General features: G+C 56.4%; 1 protein-coding gene and 1 non-coding gene across 5 annotated transcripts in view; both read right to left on the bottom strand.

Annotated features, from left to right (window-relative positions):
• The window catches only part of SH3PXD2A (SH3 and PX domains 2A), a 188,162-nt gene that overhangs the window by 45,741 nt on the left and 119,301 nt on the right, over positions 1-23,120 (bottom strand). For 2 of the 4 annotated variants that reach the window (XM_040992165.1, XM_040992166.1), the window contains exon 6: positions 16,509-16,537. In XM_040992165.1, the coding sequence (XP_040848099.1) occupies positions 16,509-16,537 (29 nt within the window). Of the gene's footprint in view, positions 1-16,508; positions 16,567-23,120 lie in introns of those variants that run through there. The other 2 variants (XM_040992167.1, XM_040992168.1) reach the window with 1 other exon arrangement.
• LOC121164418 lies at positions 17,702-17,775 on the bottom strand. The gene has a single exon (XR_005885087.1). It is a non-coding gene; the product is annotated as a small nucleolar RNA SNORD36 (small nucleolar RNA).

Raw genomic sequence — 23,120 nt, 5'->3', positions numbered from 1 at the left:
ACAGAGCGCAGGATTAGGAGATGTGTGCAGCAGCATTACGGCGAGGCAGAGAGCTCCCCATCTGATCCTGCCTGAAACATCACGGAGGGGTGGGTGTTTGGCACTGTGGCTGAGTCACTACTTGGGATGCCCACTTCCTGTACTAGTCCTGGCTTTGCTTCTGATTCCAGCTTCCTACTAGTACAGACCCTGGGACATGGCAGGCAATGGCTCCAGGACGTTGGGTGCCGGCATCCATGGGGGAGGCCAGAACTGAGGGTCAGGCTCCTGGCTCCTGGCTCCTGGCCTGCATCAGCAGATTAAAAGTTAGTGTCTCTCCCTTTTGAATAAATAACAATACAATATAGGAGGGTTATCAAAACCTCACAGGGTGGGTGTGCATTCCTGGCCCTGCTCAGCAGCAGAGGAACCTTCCAGTAACAATCCAAGTTACATGGTTCCCTTGGGTACCCTGAGGACACTAGTTTCTTTCTTTCTTTCCTTTTCTTCCTTTTTTTTTTCTTTTTTATGATTTATTTATTTGAATGGCAGAGTTACAGAAAGGAGACAGAGAGGTCTTCCATCTGCTGGTCTACTCCCCAAACGGACCCAAAAGGCCGGGTCAGGAGCCCAGAACTCCAACAAGGTCTCCCATTACAGGTTACAGGGGTCCAAGCTCAGCTTTTCATCTTTCCCAGCTCATTAGCAGGGAGCTCACAGGGGATGCTAGCATCACAGGTGGCGTCTTCATTGGCTCTGCTACCACGCCAGCCCTGGCCAGTGTTTTCTCGGATGGGCTGACCAGCACTTCCAAAGCAGCAGCAGGGACAATGGCAAGGTGAGGCTGAGAGGCACGCCTTTACTTGTCACCCTATGCTGGTCAGGAGGCTCCCAACACCGTCATAGGCATGTACTGTGCATGCCCTGAGCTGAGCACTCATTTCTTTTTCATGCCTGACTTGCTGTGACGGGTGCTACCATTGTCTTCACTCTGCAGACAAAAAAACTGAATCAGCAGGTGAGAAGCTTGCCCAAGGACACAAGGATAGGGCGATGCCCATCTCTTGCAGAATACAGACCTCAAAGCCATCAGGGCTTCCTGCCAGTTTCTCTTCCAGGACTCATGGACAACCAGAGTGGAGAGCTTTCAGGCTGCCTGAGTTCAAATTCAGACCCTCCTGTTTGAGGAGGTTATGAAGCCTCTCTGAGCCCGTGTGTGAAACTGCAGATGTTGAGGATAAAGTGCGCATGCTCCCCTTCTGATGGCTGTGTAGCTTAGTGAAGTAATATATAATGGTGTCCAACACAGCGCAAGGTCACGGTCAGTGCTCGGTAAAGGGTCAGCCACTGTTGGCGACATCTCCCATGAATGTGATCAGCACAGGCCTGGCCCCTGGTACAGTTGGCACTGGGGCCACCATGAGAAGCTGGCTCCTGTGACTGCCAGGACAAAAAGCACGTGGTGTCCCATGCTAGACTCAACGAGGATTGGCTGGCACCGGGTCACAGTGACATCCCCAGCCACCACCAGTCGCCACTGGATGCTGGTCAGCTGTAATGGTGGGGGATGGAGAGAGGAGAGAAGGGGAAGAGAGGGTTCCTGGAGACCTCATCAGGCACACAGGGCCAGCTTGCAAGCCCTGGTAGGGCTGGGAACAGACCCATGTCTAAGGCTTTCAGCTGCTGCTACCGGCCAAGGAGGTCTGAAGGCAGAATGGGGGTGTGGGTGGGCTTGGCTGCCCGGTGCCCAGTCCTTGCTAAGGCTCCACCCTCTTACTATTGTGTCTCTGATGTGGCCAAAGTGGGCTGCTCCTGAGTCAGACCCAGCCATACACCTGCACATGCCTAGTGCCAGGCCCACTCTAAGCCCTAGGCAGGCCCAGCTAAGAAGAGGTCAGCCATGTCTCGCTCCACCTCGGCTTACCTGACCTGAGTGCACACCATCTGCCTGGCAGAGAGAAACTGGAAAATGTGATGCTTCAGCAGTGAGCCAGGGGAACACATGCTGCTGGAGGCCCCAGGAAGACCTGTTGTGCTAGAACGGGGACCTGCACAGACCCAGGGAGCCAAGAGCCCAGGCCTTGGGGGTTGTGTGGCCTATGAAGGTAGTGAGTGGCTCAAAACAGCTTTACTGTCACACCCACATGGTGAGGGTAGGCTAGACTTGACCCGGGGCAGATTCCCCCAGCCATTCGTGCCCTCCATCCCTCCCCCAATCCTAAGGAGGCCTTCTCTTCCTTCTCCTCAAAGGAAAATGGGAAGTGGACCAGAAACAAAGCCCTTTAAAAGAAAGTTTTAAAGTGATTTATTCCCCAGTCCTCTGGGTCTGCAGAATTAGTCCAGTTCTGCTGCTCTTACCCTGGATCCTCCCTGCGTGGAGTTCCTTTCTCTCCAGCCCACCCTAGCAGTCTCCCTCCTGGAGGAAGGGGTGGGGGAAAGACCCACTGGCCTCATTACAGTGAATGAATGGAGGGGGGCGCCTGGCTCACAGACCCCTGTCCCAGAGCCAGGAGAGATAAGGCTGCTGGCTCAGGGCAGGGAAAACAGAAATGGGGGGACAGAGAGCAGGGTGAAGCAACAAGACACAGACATGGCCAAATGACACAAACCAATTGCTCCTGGCCCTTCCCGCTGTCCCTCCCTCCCTCCCTTCCCTCTGCCAGCTCCCGGCTTGGAACCAACAGGGCCTGCTAGGAAGGGCAGATCCCGAGCCTGGGAATCTGTGAGCTGGTCTTACAGGTCATTAACTGTGTGGCCTTGGGCAAGTGGCTTCCTGCTCTGGGCCCCTATGGCCATATTAGGGAAAGTCAAGCCCTTGGGCCTCTTCATTGCTAAGGTAGTTGCTGGATGTTCCAGACTCTCCCAGCAGAGGCCTGGCAATTTCCACTACACAAATGCACTGCAGCTGAAGTCATCAATTTTCCTAGAGAAACAGATACTTTCCAGGGAAGACCATGTGCATGCAGGCTCAGCGCAGGGAATCCGCATAAAAAAAAAAAAAGGCAGATAATCAGCCCAGATAGGAGGATCTGAAACAAGAATGAAAGAACCTTTGGGGCCTGGTGTGATAACGTAATGGTTAAGGTCCTTGCCTTGAACACGCCAGGATCCCATATGGGTACCGGTTCTAATCCCGGCAGCTCCACTTCCCATCCAGCTCCCTGCTTGTGGCCTGGGAAAACAGTCAAGGACGGCCCAAAGCCTTGGGATCCTGCACCTGCATGGGAGACCTGGAAAGAAGCTCCTGGCTCCTGGGCTTCGGATCGGCACAGCACTGGCTGTTGCAGTTACTTGGGGAGTAAATCATCTGATGGAAGATCTCCTTCTCTGTCTCTCCTTCTCTCTGTATATCTGCCTTTCCAATAAAATAAATAAATCTTAAAAAGAAAAGAAAGAACCTTTGGTTCTTGTGTGCACACTCGGTCACTTTAGCAAATCCCAGAGCCTTTTTCCCTCTTTTTGCAAATGGGATTAAAAAATTTTACCCTGGGATCAATGCTGTGACTCAGAAGGGTTATCCTCCACCCTGTGATACCAGCATCCCATATGAGTGCCAGTTTGTGGCCCAGCTGCTCCACTTCCCATCCAGCTCCCTGCCTGTGGCCTGGGAAAGCAGTCAAGGATGGCCCAAGGCCATGGGACCCTGCACCCACACGGGAGACCCAGAAGAAGCTCTTAGCTCCTGGCTTCAGATCAACTCAGCTCTGACTGTTGTGGCCACTTGGGGAGTGAACCAACAGATAGAAGATCTTACTCTCTCCCCTTTTCTCTGTAAACGTGGCTTTCCAATAAAAATAAGTAAGTCTTAAAAAACAAAAAACAAAACAAAACAAATTAAAAAAAAAAAAAACCTACCTGTTCTCCACAGAGGCATGCTCAGACTGAATGGCCCAGTGCCTGGGAAAGGTTGTGGGTACGTGGACTCTGGGCAATGAGGGGATGTGTGGCAGTCTGGTGGTGAAAGCAGTGACTTCCCAGGAGATGAGGATTCTACTTCAGTCACCTCAGCCTTTCTTCCCACCTTACAAATACTGCAAGAATCCAAGGGGCAGGGGTGGGGTAGAAAGTGGGCACCTCAGGTTATAGCCAAATACAGAAACCCAAGGGCACTCAAAAGCTAAACCTTATTTTTGTCAGAACCAAGTGATGATTGGAAATCCTAGAACAATGATGCAGGGCACTTGGAAAAGCAGTGAAAGCTGGCCCAAGTGCTTGGGTCCCTGCTATCCTTGTGGGAGACCTGGATGAAGTGTCAGGCCCCTGGCTTTGGCCTGGCCCAGCCCCGGCCATTGCAGTAATTTGGAGGAATGAACCAGCAGATGGAAGATCTCTCTCTCTCTCTCTGCCTTTCAAATAAATAAAATAAATTCTTCAAAAAATCTGGGTAGCTCTTCAGCTTCCTGAGGTTTGCAATAAGGCCTCTTTTCATCTCGAGTAACTCCAGAGCAGTAAGCAGCGGGCTCCATTTCCCCACACCGAGTCTCCAATTATTGTTTCCAGGAATGCTTCCCTGGTGTGTACAGTGAGTCCCACCCATCCATACTAATAAATCCAGAGTGGGCTGTGGGCCCAGGTGGGAGAGTTGGCAATGAGCATAGCCAGCAGCACAAGTTCCACGGTGAGGAAAAGCTATCCAGAAAGCCCGGGCCTGGGACAGGGTCACACCGCCTTAGCTTCTGTGGCCTCTGCCCAGGGAGCCGGGCTCCAACAAGGGCTCCGACACAGTGAGCACCTCCTGGCCTGCCCCTTGCCCTCTCACCCGGAGCACACAAGTCCTCCGGGCCTTAGGATCCTATTGTTCTTAGAGCAGCTTTGAGCCGGCTGTGAAATAGCTGGTCTCCATTCTCCTTTGCTGCAACCAAATCCCATGAGAGCTGCACACTCTTGTCACAGGCACTGTGATTGTCGGGGCACTTGGGGCAGGACATGTGTGAGCCTCTCTCCCAGGAGCAGGGGCACTCACTCAGCTCCCTCTGTTCTTTCTCTCTCTCTCTCTCCTCCATACACACACTTCTGTGTCCCTTCCAGCTCACTGCCCTGACAGTTGCTCAACACTGACCTTCCGGTCTTACGGACCACCTGGGCTCAGGACTTTGGTTAAAGCAACAGAAAATGAACCAAAACATCCAGCCTCATGGGCATAATCACCTGGTCAGGTCCTGCTGAGGCAACCGCAGGCGGGACATGAAAAGCCAATAAGCCTACAGCGGACTAATGTTAAGCTGATAATCGTATACAGCCTGTGAATGATGCTATAAATATCCAAATGGTCCTTTGGCAGAATAAGGTTCCCCACCCCTGGCTATGGTGAGCAGCAGTAGCTTAAGGCCCGGGTATGGGAGATTTTGCTGCTACTATAGCAGCAGTAGAGATCGTAGGTTGGTAGGCCCTACCTATGTTCGCAGCATCCAAGACAGGGCTGGCCTTCATGAAGGCAGGACCCTAGTGGGACTCAAGCAGTCACCTGGATCCCATGATTGCAAAGACCTGGTGGCTGCTCTATTGCTTGCCTGTGAGTCATTCATAGCTCATGAGCACGAGGCCCTGTGTTTTCATTTTGCAATGGGCCCTGCACATTATGCACCTGCTTATGCGTGAGGCATGAGGGTTCAGGACCACAGACTTCTGAGCTCAATCAACAGACTCATGGAGGAATTCCATAGGGCAGTTTTATTGGTGGGCATCTTCTTACATGCTGAAGGCAAATCTAAAGGGAAAGGCAGGCTGTTGCCTCCATGCCCCTTTCCCTCTGACCCAGCTCCTGTTTCTTGGTGGCATCTATAGGCTAAGCCAGAGGTGGAGTTGGGACCAGCAAGGGGGCACGTCCTTGTCCAAGAGCATGCAGTACAGGACTGGCAGGGCTGGGATAGAATCATATCCAAGCCTGTTTACTGAATGCTCCTGTGAGCTGGCTGCTCAACACCCTGAGTATTATCTTCCGTAGTCCCCATTTCCTGGGCTCAGGGACACGAAGGGCGCTACCCAAGGTCCCACAGCAAGGAAGTGACTGTTAGACTGCAGCCCAGGCAGAAGTGGGGAATGACAGGATCCTCAGGTGGGAACTGGCCTGTGCATCTCCCCGGTAGTTGCAGCCACAGTCCGACTCAGTAACAAAGGACTGGCTTTTCCGGGCAGTGCAGCTTCTCCCACAACTCAGGGAAGTGGGAAGCTGAGCCATGTGGGGGTGGCCCCACCCGGGACAGGAATGCACCCCCCCACCTTGTGAGGTCAGGGCACAGTCAGTTCCCCTGCCCAGGTGGGGAATGGGGTGCGGTGGAGCTGGGCCTGAAGTCATTCCACGGCCCCTAAAGGCCTAAGTCCGAGGTTGCCTGTCTGGGCCGAGCCTGGAACTGGAAAGGTCTGCCTGGCCCTAGTGGGTGTCTAGGGGAGGCCAAGGGTGCCTCTGCCACCCTTCCCCCACACTGCTGAGGAAAGACCAGCAGCTTCTCTGGGGAGGCAAGTGCTGCCAGAGGCGCTGTGGGCAGACAAGGGTGCCTGATGTGGGGGGGGGTGGGGGGGGGGGAGGCCGGCAGGTTCTGAGTCTTTGCTCCCAGCAGCTGCTGCCCGACCCCGCAGCAGCCCCCTGGGTGGTGGCCACCCCCTCATTTCTCAGATTCTCATCTCTCCCCAGGCCACTGGAACCCTTTGTGACCCCGGGTGGTCTGCCTTGGTGGTCCTCCTCCACTTACTGGGATCTCTCTGATCCAAGGCCCTACCCGCCACACCCTAGCCCCGGAAGCCCCAGCCAGGGAAGCAGCCCGAGGTCAGCAGTTGTTGGGCTCTGGCCCCCTAGGCCTACACCATGAGACCCCTGACTGACTGCGTGATGGAGAAGACGGTAGCCTGGGCCAGACACTCCCACTGAGGGACGAGCAATGGACAGGTCTGTTTCCCCTAGTCTGGACTATGGCCCTCCTTGCCTGAATCACTTAGCAGCTATCTACTGAGCCTTGACCATGTGCAGCAGTGGGGCCCCAGGCATCCAACTCCCCAAAGCAGGAGATGCAGGGCACATCATGGGCCCGCAGTACCTGCCAACTCTGCATTTGGACTGACCTGACCAGAGGAAGAAAATATTTGAGAAGAGGGGAAAAAAGCTCCTGCATTTGTACTGAACAAATGTACAGATCTTTTTTTCTTTATTATCACTCCCCAAAGCATTTTTGCCATGCTATGTACCACAAGAAACTGAGATGCCAGATGGTACACAGGGGCTGTGCCCAGGTTGTACCTATGCACTCCCTATGTGCTATTTGCAAACAGGACCTGGGGAGGGGGGCAGATGGCATGATAGTGCATCCACAGACACCTTTCCAGTACTCCTGTCTGATCGGGGTCCTGCAGGTCACAAGCTTGAGCCTGCCACCTGCTGCAGCATGATGGGGGGGGGGGGCTGGGGCCTGGGTGAGAGGGAAGAGCCTGTTGCCCATGGAGGCTGAGAACACCCATGCTTCCATTTGCCTGTCTCTCTCCAGGTGCCCCAGGCTGGATCTTCACACATTCTGTTTCAACCATCTCCAGTTAAGACTGGGACATAACAGGTGCTTATAAGTCTCGCCCATATGACTTGATATTCCTGTAGGCCCCTAACCCTGCTAGTACCCCCCCATACCCTAAACACAGAGGTGTCCAACTAGCTCTCAGAGGCATAGAGAAAGACAAAGGCTGGCATGCTTGTTGCTGTCAGTGTAACAGGTTTTATGGGTACCAGTTCTCCCTCTAGTCCAGGCTTTGCTTCCTGAGTCACACACAGACCTTCACAGGCCAGGAAAGGCGCTGAGCCTTGGGAATGCAGGGACAGTGGCTCCTGGGCAGACCCCCAAGGCTGCGAGAACAGTCCTGAAAGGCTACTAGCTCTCCACATCTGCTTCAATGCCCCTTTAACTAATATGACCTCAGACAAGATGGTTGTTGCAGGAAATGGGAGCCTAAACGGGAGCAAGCTGCTTATCTCTGGGGTGGGGGTAGGGGTAGGGGTAGGGGTGGGAGTGCAGCCAGGGCTTGCTGCGAGCCGGGTCTCTTTCCCCCACTGCCCTGCCTGGGTCTGCTCCAATCCCCTCAGTTCTCAGATGCCACGTAAACAGAGCTGTAGTGTGCACATGCGCACACTTGATCATACAAACACACACACACACACACACACACACACACACACACACACGCTGCTTGGGAAATCCCCACATCTGGCTCTCACGTGACTCAGCTACGCTACAGCTGAGAGGCCTAGGGGCACAGGACAGGGTCAGGCGTGCGTGGATTCCCCAGGGAGGGCAGAGAGTCCAGAGTTCTAGAGAGCGCAGAGCTACCACCCTGAGCAATCTGGTTCAGGGACCTGGGACTTGGAATGCAGGCAGCTCTGATCCCCGACCCATGACCAGGCTGGCAAGGTGGGGCCACCTCTCTGCGTCCACCTAGGAATTGAAAGGTCGTTCTTTTTAGCCTGCTTGTCCCAGTTGATCAGCACCACACCTTTCACTGTTGAGGATGTGTCTCCTGGGAGATAGCGCCCTAACATGGCATGTAGAGGCAGCTAGGGCGGTACCTGGCAGCTCTCCTCTACCCAGCTGACTGGCAACCCCCTAGCCAGGGGGAGTGTTTGGTGCTGCCAGAGACACTGTGTGGCCAAGCAGGGTGTCTGGGTGCCAGTCTCGGCTCCACTCCTGCTCCTAGAACTCTGCTGATGGACCCCCTGGGGAGGCAGCAGGGATGCCTCTTGTACTTGGGCCCCTGACACCTGTGTGAGACCCAGCTGGGAGTTTCCACTTTACCCAGCCCTGACGGGAGCAGGCATCTGGGGGGGAGTGAACCAGCCGACAGGAAGATTTCTGCCTGTCTCTCCCTCTGGCTTGCAAATGAAGTAAGAACTCACTTAACTAAGTAACGTACATTCTAAACAAAACAACCCAAACCTGGCAGCCCTCAGGAGCCCATGTGGGCTCTGACTCTGACCATAAGCAGCTCCCAGGCCCAGGAAGCCTCCCGTACAGCTAGGCATGGAGCAGAAGCTTCCTGAGTCAGCTCCAACATTAACCAAAACCATCTCTTTACCAGCGCTCCAGGGGCTCACATGACCACAAGATCCAGGAGGCAACACAGTGAGTTGGAAAAAAGCACCATTTTTTCCTGTAAGCATCTAAGTTTTACTGCAATATTGGGGGGGGGGGTGGAAGTGGTTTTTTTGCCCTCACACTTAAAAACCAACTCAATCTACAAATATCACTTGCCAGCAGAATTATGCATGCCGTCTTCCCTTTTCTCAACAAAGCAACTTTTAGATCAGAAAAAGGTGCTAGAGCCATCAGCAATGTATATTTTCTCCCCCCAACACCATCTCTGTTTTTCCATTGGCTTTGTCACCCCTGCAAATGTAGCTGCTGGTGTCATGTGGCTCCAGACCAGAGAAATGGAGCCAGGAACGAGTTACTTTCTGGCTAAGGGCCGCCGGACGGGAAGCCTTTCTCTGCTGGACCACAATTCAGGCATTTCCTCCCCCACGGGGGAACAAAACCTTGTAAGCAAGGAATGGCTGATGGAACACCAGGGTCCAGCCACTGCCTCCCGATGAGGCCACCTGTGGGGGCTGAAGGGGTTGGTGGTGGGGAAAGCCCCCCGCCTCCATCCAGAGGCTGGGCTGTGATCTCAGGGACCAGAGGTTTACTCTCTTCTGTCCTGATAGATGCTCCCCTCCCCTGCCCACTTCAAGGGTCCAGGCTGGCCAGGCAGCAAGGCTGAGCTGCCTGGAGCTGCTCGGGGCCAGGGCACACAGACAGGCCTGCTGCACGTAAGCAGCCTCACTTTCTCCATGGCATCACTGCCATGTGGGCTGCCTGCAGAGCTGTCAAGCTTATCTGCCTCTGTTCTGTGCCAGTGAGAGGGCTTTCAACTCCAGGGGTGATTTGAGGCTGAACACGCAAAGAGTACTTTTGCAAAACGTCAGACTGGGCGGGATGGGCCGGAAGCCAATGAGCCAGCATGAGACTTGCTCGCCCTTGGGATGGGCCTTGGGAGGGCAGCAGGAAGACCCGGGGCCTGGGTGAACAAGGATGCTCGGCCAGCGCTTTATAAAATTCCACTCATGCTCACTTGGAGGTTTCCTCTGCAGGTGCGACACCTCCCTTCCCTTAAACGTTGCAAGCCCACTGCAGCCGCAGGTACATGCCTGCATCGTTTTCACTCAGCAGCACCCAGTTCCAGGCTGGTCTCCTCTGTCTTACATGTGTGTGGCCCTCACCCCTGTGGGAGGATGTCACGTCTTGATTGATGTTGGGGGTTCCTGCCTTCTCAGTTGAACTGTGTTCTCTTTGAATGGGGCTGGAACCAGCACAGGCTGTCACAGGACCCTCGCAAAGGCCTAGGCTCTGGTGGGGAGGAAGGCGGCCCTGGTTGGCAGCTCCGGAGTGTTGTCACTCACTTCTGAGCCCTGTAGGCAGCAGGGGGCATCTGTTCAGGGGATGGAGGAGTATGAGGCCCCGGAGGCCCCAGACACCTATTTCCTTTGACCTGTCATGGCTCCGGCTCACCTCTGCCAGCCCTCACTATGGGCAAATCTTTCTACACTACTTCATTGATAGAAGGAAGTGGGTAGACTGGCTTTTCAGAGCAGCCAGTACTGATGGGTGGATCTTTAAGCAAATCTCATTCATTGGGAGGCAATTGCAGGGGCCAGCATTGTGACACAGTGGGCCTCAGACTGCAACACCGATGTGGGTGCTGGTTGGTGTTCCAACAGCTTTACTTCTCTGCCATGGCCTGGGAAAGCAGTGGAGGATGACCCAAAAGCTTGGCCTCCTGTCCTCTACAGGAGAGACCTAGAGGAAGCACCCATTCCAGTTAGGCCCAGGCCTGGCCACTTCAGCCCTCTGGGGAATGAAGCAGTGGATGGAAGATTGATGTCTCTCTCAACTCTGACACACAAATAAAATAAATCTAAAATGAATGAATGAATGACAAACTCATAAAACATGATATGAGAGCATCAGTCATAACCCTGTAAAGAGACCTCTCACCCATTCAGACCCTGTGATCAATGGCTCTTTCTAGAAACTTCAGAAAGGCTCCTTGGCAGAGGGCCTCAGCAGCTCAGTCCTGGCCACTGACCCATCCCTGTGGCCATGGCGCACTTTGGGTTGGAGGACTAGACTCATGTCCGGCTGGCTGGCTGACCTTATCTGCTGAAATGGGCACAAGGCTGCCTGCCCAGGCTGCCACAAGGCTCACAGGCAGGCAGTGACCGGTGCTACCGACTTAGCCTCCCCTGTCTGGCTGGAGCAGGACAAAAGCCAAGTCAGCACCTGCCCGGCTGCCGCCCTTCACAGCAGGACTCGCCTGACCCATGGCATCGGTCCGGCTGGGCATGGAGCAACTGGGGTCATCACTTCACAAGCCTTTACCCAAGCTTCAAAGAGCCTGGCCAAACCGTATCAACTGCCCTCTCCTATAGAGGAAGAAGGAGGCACGGAGAACTCACAGGACTGTAGTGCAGGGGCATGGAATGAGGCCTCATGGCTCTGAGGGAGTCAGCACTCTTTGCCCGACAGAGAGCGGCTCAGCCATGTGCTGGAGCCCGGCACGGACAGGCCTCGATTGCGACTTTAGACCGCTTTTCCTCTCCTTTCGGAATCCATCAATCCTTGCACAACAGCAAGGCTAACCCGTGGCCGAGCTGAGGCCCAGACCCTGCCTGTCGGATGCCAAAAACCCAGCTTTCCGCCCCAAGCTCTGAGCACCACCGCCTCCCTCCCGCTGAGGAAAGGGCAGTAATGTGGATCGCATTAGCTCAGGCCAATAACGCAGTTTTACGGTCATGGAGATGGAAAAAGAAATCAACAGGATTTCACCAAGATGTCAACACTTGCCTAAGAGAACAAACTTACAGCAGTGCTCTTGAGCAACATCATTTGCATTTAAACGAGCTGGAGCTCATCCTGGGGCTCCAGGACTTGGGATGGAGCTTCAGACTTGGGCCCTACTGCAGACCAAGAGATCCCATCACACTCCAGGCCCTCCTGCGCCCTCTAGTGGCTGCATCTCAGAACTCCCCAGACGAGATTTTTGGAGAAGCAGTTTGCTACAGCCAGGTAAAAAAAACAAGACAAAACAAATCACCTGATCCGACCCGCGCAATATCCTAGCGGCTAAAGTCTTCGCCTTGAACGAGCTGGGATCCCATGTGGCGGCCGGTTCTAATCCCGACAGCCCCGCTTCCCATCCAGCTCCCTGCTTGTGGCCTAGGAAGGCAGTGGAGGACAGCCCAAAGCCCTGGGAACCTGCACCTGCGTGGGAGACCTGGAAGAAGCTCCTGCTTTGGATTGGCTTAGCTCCAGCTGTTGCGGTCATTTGGGGAGTGAACCATAGGATGGAAGAGCTTCCTCTCTGTCTCTCCTCCTCTCTGAAGGGGCGGGGCCAATGTTAGGTGTTGATCTAGCTGGCCTCCAGTCCCCAGGGCTAGGTGTGAGCAAAGCCCATACTCAGCTAACCCACTCAGGGGCGGGGCGGGCAGGGGGCTGAGTCCAGGAGCTGAGGGGCCATCAGGGCTGAGCTGAGGCTTCCCTGAAGTCCCACCTGTGGACAGCAGCTGAAGCTTGACCTGAGCATTCAGCCTGTTTGCCCCCACAGCCTGCCCTATGGAGTTCAGATTCACCCAGGCAGCACCCACCGTGCTGGTCAACGCCTTCCCCCACGCCTCTTCACGTGGGCCTCCTGCTGCCCTGGTGTCTCAGGCTAGATCCTCCCCTGAGGAGACAACTCAGGGCGGGGAGGCTATCCCAGAGGCAAAGGCCTCTGTCCAAGGTCCCGTGCGCCTGACTCCCCACCCCCACATCCACCACGGCCTTCCGCCCCCCACCCCCTCCCCTGAGGCCGCTGGGCCTCCCTTGTAAAGCTACTCAGAACCCCTGCAGAGGCTCCTTATCTCCCTCAGCAGGCATCAACAGCTTCCAGGCCAACCTGGAGGTCTCTAAAATATCATTTGCCCTAGGCTTCTCCCCTCCCCTATCACCTCGCCCAGTCCCAAGGGCCAGTGAGCCTTTCCCCAGCCTAGAGCCTTATGCCTTATTTCTTTAGCCCTTCCGCATGAGACTCCTCTCCCCAGGTAACCTTGTCACAACTCAGCTTCCCTCCACCCCCAGTACCGTTCTTCTAGCAGCTGGCCCCCAGAACGGGCTGCAAACCCGCCTAGGGCAGTTCACACGCCTGTAACCGCAACATTTCCATACATCAAGTGCTCCACAGAGCCAGCTGCAGTAACTCCTCTTGCCTCCATACTGCTCCTAGATCACCAAGCCTCCGGCTCTCAACCCCCAAACCAGAAAAAAACTGCTTGCTCTTTCCTGCAGGTGTCCCCCTGCCATGCCTGCAGCGGGTTCTCTCATCCGTGAACATCTCTTCCATTCACTCAAGCCCTCAACGGGTCTGGGTAAATCCTGATCCGTCCTGCACCCCAGTGAAAGCTGCTACTCTCAAGGCGAAGGGAGAGGCAGCTAACAGACACACAGCACAGGCCAGGCGTGGGAGAGGAGGGGTGATGCAGAGTGCCTTGCGGGGGCAGCCGGGGAAGGGCAGAGGGCTCAATGAGCCAGCCACATGCAAGATGAGGGAAGAGTCTTCCAGACAGAGGAAACGACAAGGACAAGGGCTGCTTGGAAGGGGCTGGCAGAGCTGCAGGGATGGGGGTGGGGGTGGGAGGGCAACGTATGTGCTATGTGGGCCCTAGAGCACTAAGCCCAAGCCGAGAGGACAGGTGTGCCTGTCTGGATCACACAGGGCTCAGGGAAAGGAGCTGGCACCCCTGGGGAAATTTGTACATGATTTTTGGGAGATGATTCCAGGAGGCCTCTCTGACTGTGGTGTGGATGGTAAATGTGACAACAGAGGAATCAGGTAGGCAGCCAAGAGCTTCCTGAAAAGAGGAAGAGGACTTCCAACAGGTGTGGTGGTAGAGGTGGGAGAAACAGGTGCATCTGGAGGTAGGGCTGGTAGGTGAGAGGAAGGAGGCGCCCAGGACGCCTCCCGACTTCAAGCTGCAGCAGATGTGACAGAGGGGGTGGGGGAAGGCATGCGGGTGTGTTAGAGGCCACACTCTCCTCCTGGTATTGGGGCCCCTGGGAACTTTCCTCTGCTGACCCCTTGCTCCCCAAGCCTTGCTCCAGGCCACACACTGTGCTCAGCAAGGGCTCCTTCAAGGAGAAGCTGGGGCTTTGGGAACTGCACGTTAAAATAAAGCCACTTTCTCTGTGCCAGTGCCGCCGGCTGCAGTGACCTGGGGCAGCTTGGTGAGGTTCATCAAGGAGCAGCCCATGGCCCTAGTTTGCACTTGGCCATGAACTCCAGTTTGTACTTGGACAAGGACAAGGACCCATTACCCCTTTAAGCCTCACCTGGCGAGGGAAATCCCAACACCCAGCACACAACGTGGCTCCATGCAGCAAGAAAAAGAACAGGCAAAGTTCTAGCACACAGTAGGTTCTCATGATCAGTTACCCAACTGCCAGTGAGTGGGGTGCCTGACTCAGGGAGTCACCATGGAAACAGCCATCAGGTTGAGTATGATAGAGATGGCTGTTGTAACTGGCTCATGTAATGGTGGGGGCTTGGTGAGGCCACAGTATGCTGGGGAGGCCTTTAACAGTGAGTCTGCTCCTGCCCCAGGGTCTTTGTACCTCCCTAGGGGAGGGCAGTCTTTGTTCTATTAAGCCCTTCAACTGACTGGATGAGGCCCACAGACCCACCTTACGGGAGGGTAATCTCATCTTCCCACCCTCATCACAAACACCTTCACAGGAATATCCCCTTAATCACGCAGGGTCTCCCATCACGAGCTGGGCGTGAACATTAGCCCTGATGGGCTCAGAGACGTAAGCAATCTACCCAAGGTCACAGAGGAAAGAGGCCAGACTGGGTCCCGCTGCCTGGCTCCAGAGCTGGCTCCTCTAACCAGGACACTAAACGGCCATCATCATAAGCACACGAAAGCAAATTAAATTTTCTCCCTCAGTGCTTTTCCTGGCCGGAGGGTGGAAGGCAGAGAAACTGGGGAGGCCTTGAAGAAACTGGGGGTGGAGAAGGGGAGCAGGCTGGGTGGGGCCATGCATGAAAGCTGAGAAATGGGAGACTCAGGGTGAGTGGGGTAAACTGAGGCCCTGAGTGATAAGGCGTCAGCTGAAGGTCCCATGGGGAAGCGAAGTGGCTGTTGAAGCTGGACTGAGTCCTAGGATCACAAGAAGGCAGGGATGGTGATGCCAGGTGTCCTGGACATGCACTCACTGCCCAGAGGCGTGACAAGTTTGCACAGAGAGGTGCCACCACTTGCCTGAGTGAGGATGCAAGGACAGGCGTACCTCCAGGCTGGCCCCTCCCTCTAATGAGTGACCGCCCCAGGTCAGGTCCCAAGGCATTGCCCAGCCTGCTCACTCACAAAAGGAAATGCTCTAGGCACCAGTAGGCCGGATCACCTGAGACACCCCTGAGGGTGGGCCTGTGTACCTGCCTGGCCAGACACACACACCCATGGGAAGAGACTGCAGCCCCAGGCATCCAAACACAAACATATCCCAGGGCACACCCATGAACACACAACTTCTTCTACACACCTGCCTGCCCCAACACAAAACCTTGGCCACAACCTTCCTGGTTCCTGCAAGCACTGAGGGAGCACTTGGAGACACAGAGCCCCACCCTACACTTGTGTCCACGTTGGTTCTTCCTGCCTCCACTACCCAGGGCCCCTGCATGTGAGCCTCCATTATGCGTATTTCCCACATCTCTGGGAAGTCCACCCACGTGCCCCCATCCCCAAGCCAGCACGGTGGGTGGCTGCAGTCAGTTCTTGCTCCACCTCTGAAACGGGCACAGCCCAACTCCTAGGGACCACCCTCCCTCTTCCACACCCCGACGCTTGCCTCTCCCATCCTTGACCCCGGTGGACAGCGCCCAGCACACAGTGTCCAAGAACCGACCGCACCTCTCCCTGTCCCCACCCTGGCGAACTCCCGGTAGGCCCTGGCACCTGTTAAGCCCACACAGGGTGACTCATCGCATGCCACACACCCCCTAACCCCTCGGCAGCCCCGAAGGCAGGAGAAGGCGCTCAGGGTCGGGGAGGGGGCTAGGTTCACCGGGCAGGCGCTACAAACTCAGGCCACTCAGTGCCCACCTCCTTGCAATACAGCCTGCCCGTCACTCCAGAAGGACCCGAGAAGGCACAGCAATGCGGGCCAACAGCCAGGGGTCTGCGACTGGGGGCGCGAGGGATCGGCAGCCCAGGGGCTGGGGGGTGCAGAGGGAGGCGCTTCCCAAGACACGGCGCACTCCCCACTTCACCCACTCCCGTGGCGTCAAGAGCCTTAGGGGGGTCGGTGGGGAAGGAGACTGAAGATGCGCCTACTATGGGCCTCAAGGCACTGGCTGGGAAGAGAGCAACTGAAGGTGCAGATGCTAATCCGCCAGCCAGGGACCACCGCAGCCCACAAAGTCCTCTGTGGGGGTCACAGCAGAGGAGAGCGGGGAGAGAAGCACGCTCGGGGCTCCCTTACCTGATTTCCTCTTGGAGCTGCCGTAGTCTCTGAAAAAGAAGCAACAACAGACAGACATGGTTAGGGCCGAGACGGGCCCCCGGAGCTACGGGCTCCGAAGACGCTGGCAGGGAGCTGCGGGTCGGCCGGCGCCGCTGCTCATGTGACGCTGGCGGCCGGCGAGCTGCGCGCTCTGCAGCTGCACGCACTGCGCGCCGCGCCGGTCCGAGGTCCCGCCGCCTCCTCCACCGCCCGCCCCCGGGCACCATCCGCCCGGCCCGCCCACGTGGCCCGCCCCCGGGGGCTCACCGTCCCTCATCCCGGGAGGATGGGGTAGGCTCGGCAGCTTCCCACGCACTTGGTAAGCTGGGAGACTGAGGTTCCTGCAGAGCTGTCCCCCTCGCCCTGCTACGCCCCCCAAACCCCAGGTGCTTCCGTTCCTGATTCTTTCCATCCCCCACTCCCTGCCAGAACACCCAACCCGAAAGTCACCTCCTCTGAAACCCACCCTGTCCCCCCCCCCCGTCACAGCTGTGTGTGTGTGTGTGTGACCCCGTGACAGAAGTCTGCAGGTGCCAGGGATACCCCGGGGCTGGCCTCTTTCCGCCCCCTGGGCCATGCAGGGGGAGGGGCTAAAAAGGGGAGGAGATTTCGGAAAGTTGTCTGAGAGATGGCATTGGAATATTTTTGATGCAAAACAATATTTAAAAGAGAGAGAGAACTCTAAGATCCATGAAGTGTTTGAAAGACTTGGGGGTTGGTGGTGAACTCCCAGACCAGGCAGGGAAAATCCTGCCCCTGATGGGAACCTGAACACCTAGCCAGGCTTGCCCCAGGATCTACCCCACCACCTCCACCCCAGGAGGCGGGCATAATACTTAGGTTCCAGCAAGGCATCCCTGACACTCAGCACTGGGCATGCTCCCCACGTGGGCCCTGGCCAGAGCCTCACACAGGCTGGAGGCTGTCAGGTAGGTGTTTGGAGCCTGGGAACTGGCTCTGCAGGCCCCTCCCATTTCCCCTGAGGACCAAGCAAAGGGCAGTCCCCTGTCTCTGGGCAAAGGGGTCTGGCTGCTGGAGAATGGACAGAGGTTCACAGGGAACAGAGCAGGACCAAGTTCTAGGGGACATCCCGAGACTCTGGCTCTGGAGAGCCTGGGGTACCTGGGATGTAGGAGTGTGTTTTAGCCCCTTGGTGACTTCCCCTGGTAGCAATTGCTCAGGGATAAAAAGCTCATGTAGCTGACATCTCAAGGTTTAATTCAGTGAAAAAGTTGCATCACTGCAAGGGTGATTCCCCCGCAAGCTGGCAGTCAGGGGGTCCCACTCCCCTGGTTCCTACAGTTCCTACAGTTTAGACTCCAAGCACAGTGAATCAGTGCTGGGGGCTGGGCCCAGGAGCCTGCAGTTCTCCCACCCCATCCGGGAACCTCTCTGGTATCCGTGTCTCCCTCATTTATCCTGGCAATGCTAGCAGGAAGGTCCTGACCCCTCCTGCCCATGGCCACCCAACGTGGGGAGCTGCAGGGTGGATGAGGAAAACCTATGCATGACAGTTCCACTTACCACCCCCCTCACACCTGACTGCTCTAGGGGACCCTAACAGGGGCGTGCTTGTCTTCTTAGGGTACAAGCAGGCACCCAGAGTGCCCAGCTATGCCCCCCAGGAGCTCAAGTGTGGGGGCAGTGCCCAGGGATGGGGAAGAGGAGAACATTACATGTCAGGATGACCTTCCATGTCCAAGATGGAACTTCATTGTTCAGGCCACTGGGTAAGGGCAAGGGGGTGATGGTAACGAGCAACTGGCCTCTTCCTGTCACCATTTCCCTGCTGGACCAGGTAGGAAGAGCCCCCTGGGATCACATGGCCTGCTGACTGTCCCCCTGGGCTGCCAGCAGGGAGTTGAGGGTGGGTGGCTTCCTCAACAGCCACGGTCGTTCCTCCCCACCACCCACCCACATCAAATCCCGGTGTGTGCAGCTTTGGGCTGCTGTGCTTGAGTGTGTGTGTGTGTGTGTGTGGGTGGGTGGGTGTGTGTGTGCATGGGGAATGGGAATGAGTCATGTCTGGGTGCCTTCTTGGTGCCAGGTGTGTTGGCAAGGAGACTTAGCTTAGCCAGGCAACAGAATCATCCAGAAAGCTGCCTACAGATTCAGATGGAATCTGTATCTCCCGCCCACCAGCTTCCAGGAATGGGGTGGGGTGGGGGTGTTCAGTCAGCAGGATATCATCTGCATCAGGTCCCCTGCCTCGCAGCATCACAACATCTTTTGGCCCACCTGACCGCGAGTGGAGGACACAGCCCTCCCCACCAAGGACTTTCCTGGAGTCTTCCCTGCAGTTAGTGTGGTCTCCTTGACCTGGTCTTGTAGATGAGAAGGAGGAAAGCTTAGAGAAGCAGGGTGACTAGGCACCAGTCACATAGTGCTGGGGTGACCCAGGGACCCTGCCTGGCTCGGAGACTTCCCTTTGAATCCCCAGGACCCAGCAGCAGGTGCAGGAGGGGGTGGCAGAGCACCGGGAGCAGCGGCTAGTGGGCTGTGGCTGAGGCTTGGCAGGGGGGAAGCCTGTCAGTGCCTGAATGGTGGGAATGGCAAGCAGAGAAACCCTTCATACACTATCTGGCTTCTGGCCCAAGCAGGCTGCCCTAATAGGAAACCTCTTAAGAGGCTTCCGGTGGGGCACCTTTCAGCAGACATTTCATGCTTTTTTGTGGTTGCATCTGCTGGGCAGCAGCTGGAGTATCCATAGCCTGGGGCTTCCCTATTCCTCTGGGGCAGGGGGAGACAAGGCAGGGCTCCCTTCCTTCCCCCCTCCAACTGCTCCTGGCTCTGAGCCGGACAGCACAGGACTCAGCTGGAAATCAGCTCCCCAGCAGCCTAAGGCCCCCTCCCTACACTCCTCCCACGGCCCCTCCTTGCTCCAGTTCTTGTCCCAAGCTGCTGCTGCTGCTGCCGCCACCAGTCCCCTCCCTGCAGGGACTCCACTCCTGAGCTAGCTTGCTGTGAATCACCAGCTCTGGCAGCCACCAACAGTGAGGGGACAGGAGGGGAGAACAGTGCCAGAGGCTCATGTCACCCAAGGCCTTCCTGGCTGGGTTGGTCAGGACTCAGCTCCCAGCAGGCCACTCAGCCTCATGGGCAACTGGTCCATAGCTACGGTGACCAAAGGACTCACAGGGCTCCGGAGTTGGGGATAAAGGGTGGAGATGCCTGCCCAACTCCGTGCCCCTTCATTCATGACAAGGACCCCCATCCCCATCAAGGCTTCCAGTTTTGCCCGCCAAGAGATGCAGTTCAAGCCTTGGCCCTCAGGGTGATGTTGCCTGTCTGGGCAAGGACAGGTTCCAGAGGCAGTTTCCAGTTCTTACACCCATGGCATGTATTGGTCGGGGGTGAAGCCTTCACCCCTGTTTAACTGCAGGAAAGACAAGAGCAGTCCAGACCCTTCAGAAGTGGAGGTCAAGGCAGGGGCAAGTGGTGGAGGGTGTGTGGGATGCTGGACTACTCAGGACCTGTTATCATCCTTCCCACCCGGACCTGCTGAGCCTGCAGACTCACCAAACAATGGTCCCATTTCCAGGGTGACATGGACCCCCCTGGCATGGGCACACTCTTGTGGACATGTCCATCAGCAGCATCCTTTAGGTCTCAGGGAGCAGTGGACTCTTGGAAGCCAAAGGCTGTGAGTGAGCCACGTTCACCCTAACCCCCACGCAGGAGATGCTGTGTGCTGTGTTCCCTCCAAGGAGATTGGCGAGGGGGAGAGCAAGGAGGGGTGACCCAAGGGAGGGTAGGAGAGGTGTGGCCTGTGGGTGTCCCTCGCCTTGCATCCTGACCTTGAACACCTGCAAGCATTTGGGGTGCAGCAGGTGTTAATCCACCTCACAGATGAGTAGACTGAGGCTGTGAGGGCTTTGGGGTTTGTCCAGGCTTGCGAAGCCAGCCATGCAGTCCTGGTCCAGCACACTGCCCGAGGGCCATGCTGCAGTCCACCAAGCTCTTGCTGGGGAAAGGAGGTAGCTGCCCTGTGGTCGGGGTTTCCAGAGTGAGACGAGCAGCCAGGACGAGCAGCAGAGGGGGGCAAGGGAAGGCGTAGGGAAGGAAGTCAGGTCTGGCTGGGCTGTTCCAGGCCCCACCACATAGAACTAGACACAGCCTGCATCTGCCCTCCCCCAGCCTCCCTGCCACCCTTCGCCTTGGCAGAGGACACACACGCACCACCTTCTAGTCTGATGTTCTCATCCTCCTGGCTGACATTGGCTGCTCAGCCCAGGGTGCCTGACTGTAGGGCCTAATGCTGCTGGCAAGCTGGAGGGGCTGGCTGGGTGCCCGATGGCTGGCTTGGCAGTAACCTTGAGAGCAAGGTGGTTGTGAGGGACCTGGGCACTATGTGGAATGGAGGGTTGGGGAGCGGTTGGAACATCACCTTGGTCAGGGGAGCGACGTGGAGCCCTTGGTATGTGATGTCTGACTTTGACTATCGTTACCACCCACTTTTTAAAAGCTCCTGATGTCGACAACCACATTAAGGCCTGCAAGATGGGGAGAACAAACCACACTGCACAACGAGAAAGTCAACATTCAGGACGATCCATGCCAGTCCCAGGAAGGGTGGCACTTCAAGTGCACGAGAGGGGAGGGCGCAGGGGCCTATAGGATATCCCGGGCTCCTTCCTGGGAGGACTGGAGAAATCAATGGAGACAGGCGAGGAGTAAGCTCTAAAGGACAGGAAGTCACAGGTTCAGACACAGGAAGGGCTGGCCGATGGAGGGTGAGCGGACAGATGGGGCAGGAGGCAGGCTGGGCAAATGCAGTGTGTAACATGAGTGCCAAGCCTGGCTCCGCCTCTTACCGCCACTTCAAGGCAGGAACCTGGTCGTGAGTTTTGGCATCAATCATAGGGCTGAGACGTTTCCCAAAGAACAGAAGTGAGTGGTAAGCTGCTTGTGCCATGAGTCAGGTGTCTGTTTTCCAGGGCAGGTGACCTCTAAGAACACCATCCCCAAAAGGAGGCCACCTGGGAGTTAAGACTTCAAATTCTCCTTGAGTCCAGACAGCCATGGCTGCCACCAAGCCGGCCTGCTTGTCCAGTAGCCCAGTGAAGGATGTGTCTGAGCATAAGGACTTTGGGGTCAGCTGAGGTCTGGAGGGTGCTAGGGACGCTGCACCCCACTCGGCCCCAGAAGGCCTTCTGTTCTGACTTTAGCATGCCTTTGCACGCAATGGTCTGCGCCCCCAGGCGAGGCTGATGGAGGGGGCATGAATGTGGCTGTTTGCCCTGTGCGCTCCAGGGTCTCAGCTGCTGTACTGAGAGCCTTGTGTCCCGTAGGAACTCGCCCTCCACCCCGCCCCTGCTCCCTGCTCTCCACAGGGCTGTGTTTTCCAGGGTGCTGAGAAAGGGCTTCATTGTGACCCAGAGAGGCCAGAGTCTTGGCCTGGGTCTGAGCTGGATTCTGTGGGGTGTTGAGGGGAGTCTCAGGCTGGCCTCCTGGCTGTGTCCCAGAGAAGCTACAGTTGTGGTCACAGATTCTGGGACCCCTGCCCCTGGGCACTAGGCTTGTCTCTTGAACACCCCAGAAGACGTCTGCAAGCTGCTTCACCCACAGCAAAAGGCCAGAGCACTCTGCCTGCCTACCTACTTGCCCTGGCCAATCTGGGTCTTCTGGGCAAAGGCTCTGAGGGTATTTCCCACTAGGCTATGGGCTTTGCTGTGCCCAGGCCTCACAGCTAAGAGAGTGGGCGGGTTCCAGCCCCATCAGGTGTTGGCCACACTCCAAAGCCAACCCTCCCTGCACCTTCAGATAAATGCCAAAGGGAAGTGGGGCCCCCTGCCCAGGATCCTGTGGGATTTGTGACAGCTCTTAGAGTGCACCTGGCCCTTAAGGAGAACCCTCAGCCCTGCAGCCTGGGTACACAGTGTGGCTGGATCTGAGTGAGGACAGCAGCCGGAGGATGGCAGGTGCTGACTGGCAGCCCTCATGGCATGAGCTGCGGGATACCTGCTGCCTGCTCAGGGTGGTTATGTAGGACCTCATGACCCTACAGCCCCGGCTCCTGCCTAGGGCACCCCATGGGGTGGTGTGGACCCTGGAGGGGAGTCAGGTGGGGGCAGGGGAGACACAGCTGGCTTCCTAGTGAAGGAAAGTGGGGCTCAGGCCTACCAGCTCAGCCCAGGGTCATGGGTGCTATGTGCTCCCCACAGGCTGCCCGAGCCACTGCCTCCATCACCAGGCCACTGTTGGCCATGGGGCTCCTGCCACCTCTGAGAGCTGGAGGACCAGGCAGAATGGCAGCAAAACAGGGTGATAAGAGTCTCAGAGACATGGACAAGGAGGGGTCTTCCATGTTTGGAGGTCTCCCCTATCTGTTTGCCCATCTGCCCATCATTCATCATTTACCTACTAATTCTCTACCCCTCCATCCTCCATCCTTCACTGAGCTTTGGTGTGGACCTGGTCTTGTGTAATAGGCAGAGAGGTAGAAGAAGACACAATCCTATCCTCACATCATCCATCCATGTATCCACCCTCTTGTTGAAGGGATGAGACAAACAGCCAGGGAAAGAAACCGCACAAATCACTAGGGGAGTAGGTGCTCAAAACACACAGAGATAAGAAGCTCTAGGATGG

This window comes from Ochotona curzoniae, unplaced genomic scaffold (genome assembly GCF_017591425.1).
Source record: "Ochotona curzoniae isolate NIBS_2020 unplaced genomic scaffold, NIBS_Ocur_1.0 contig_66, whole genome shotgun sequence".
In the NCBI taxonomy this organism is placed as follows: Eukaryota; Metazoa; Chordata; class Mammalia; order Lagomorpha; family Ochotonidae; genus Ochotona; species Ochotona curzoniae.
This window is presented reverse-complemented; position numbering and strand designations above follow the sequence as displayed.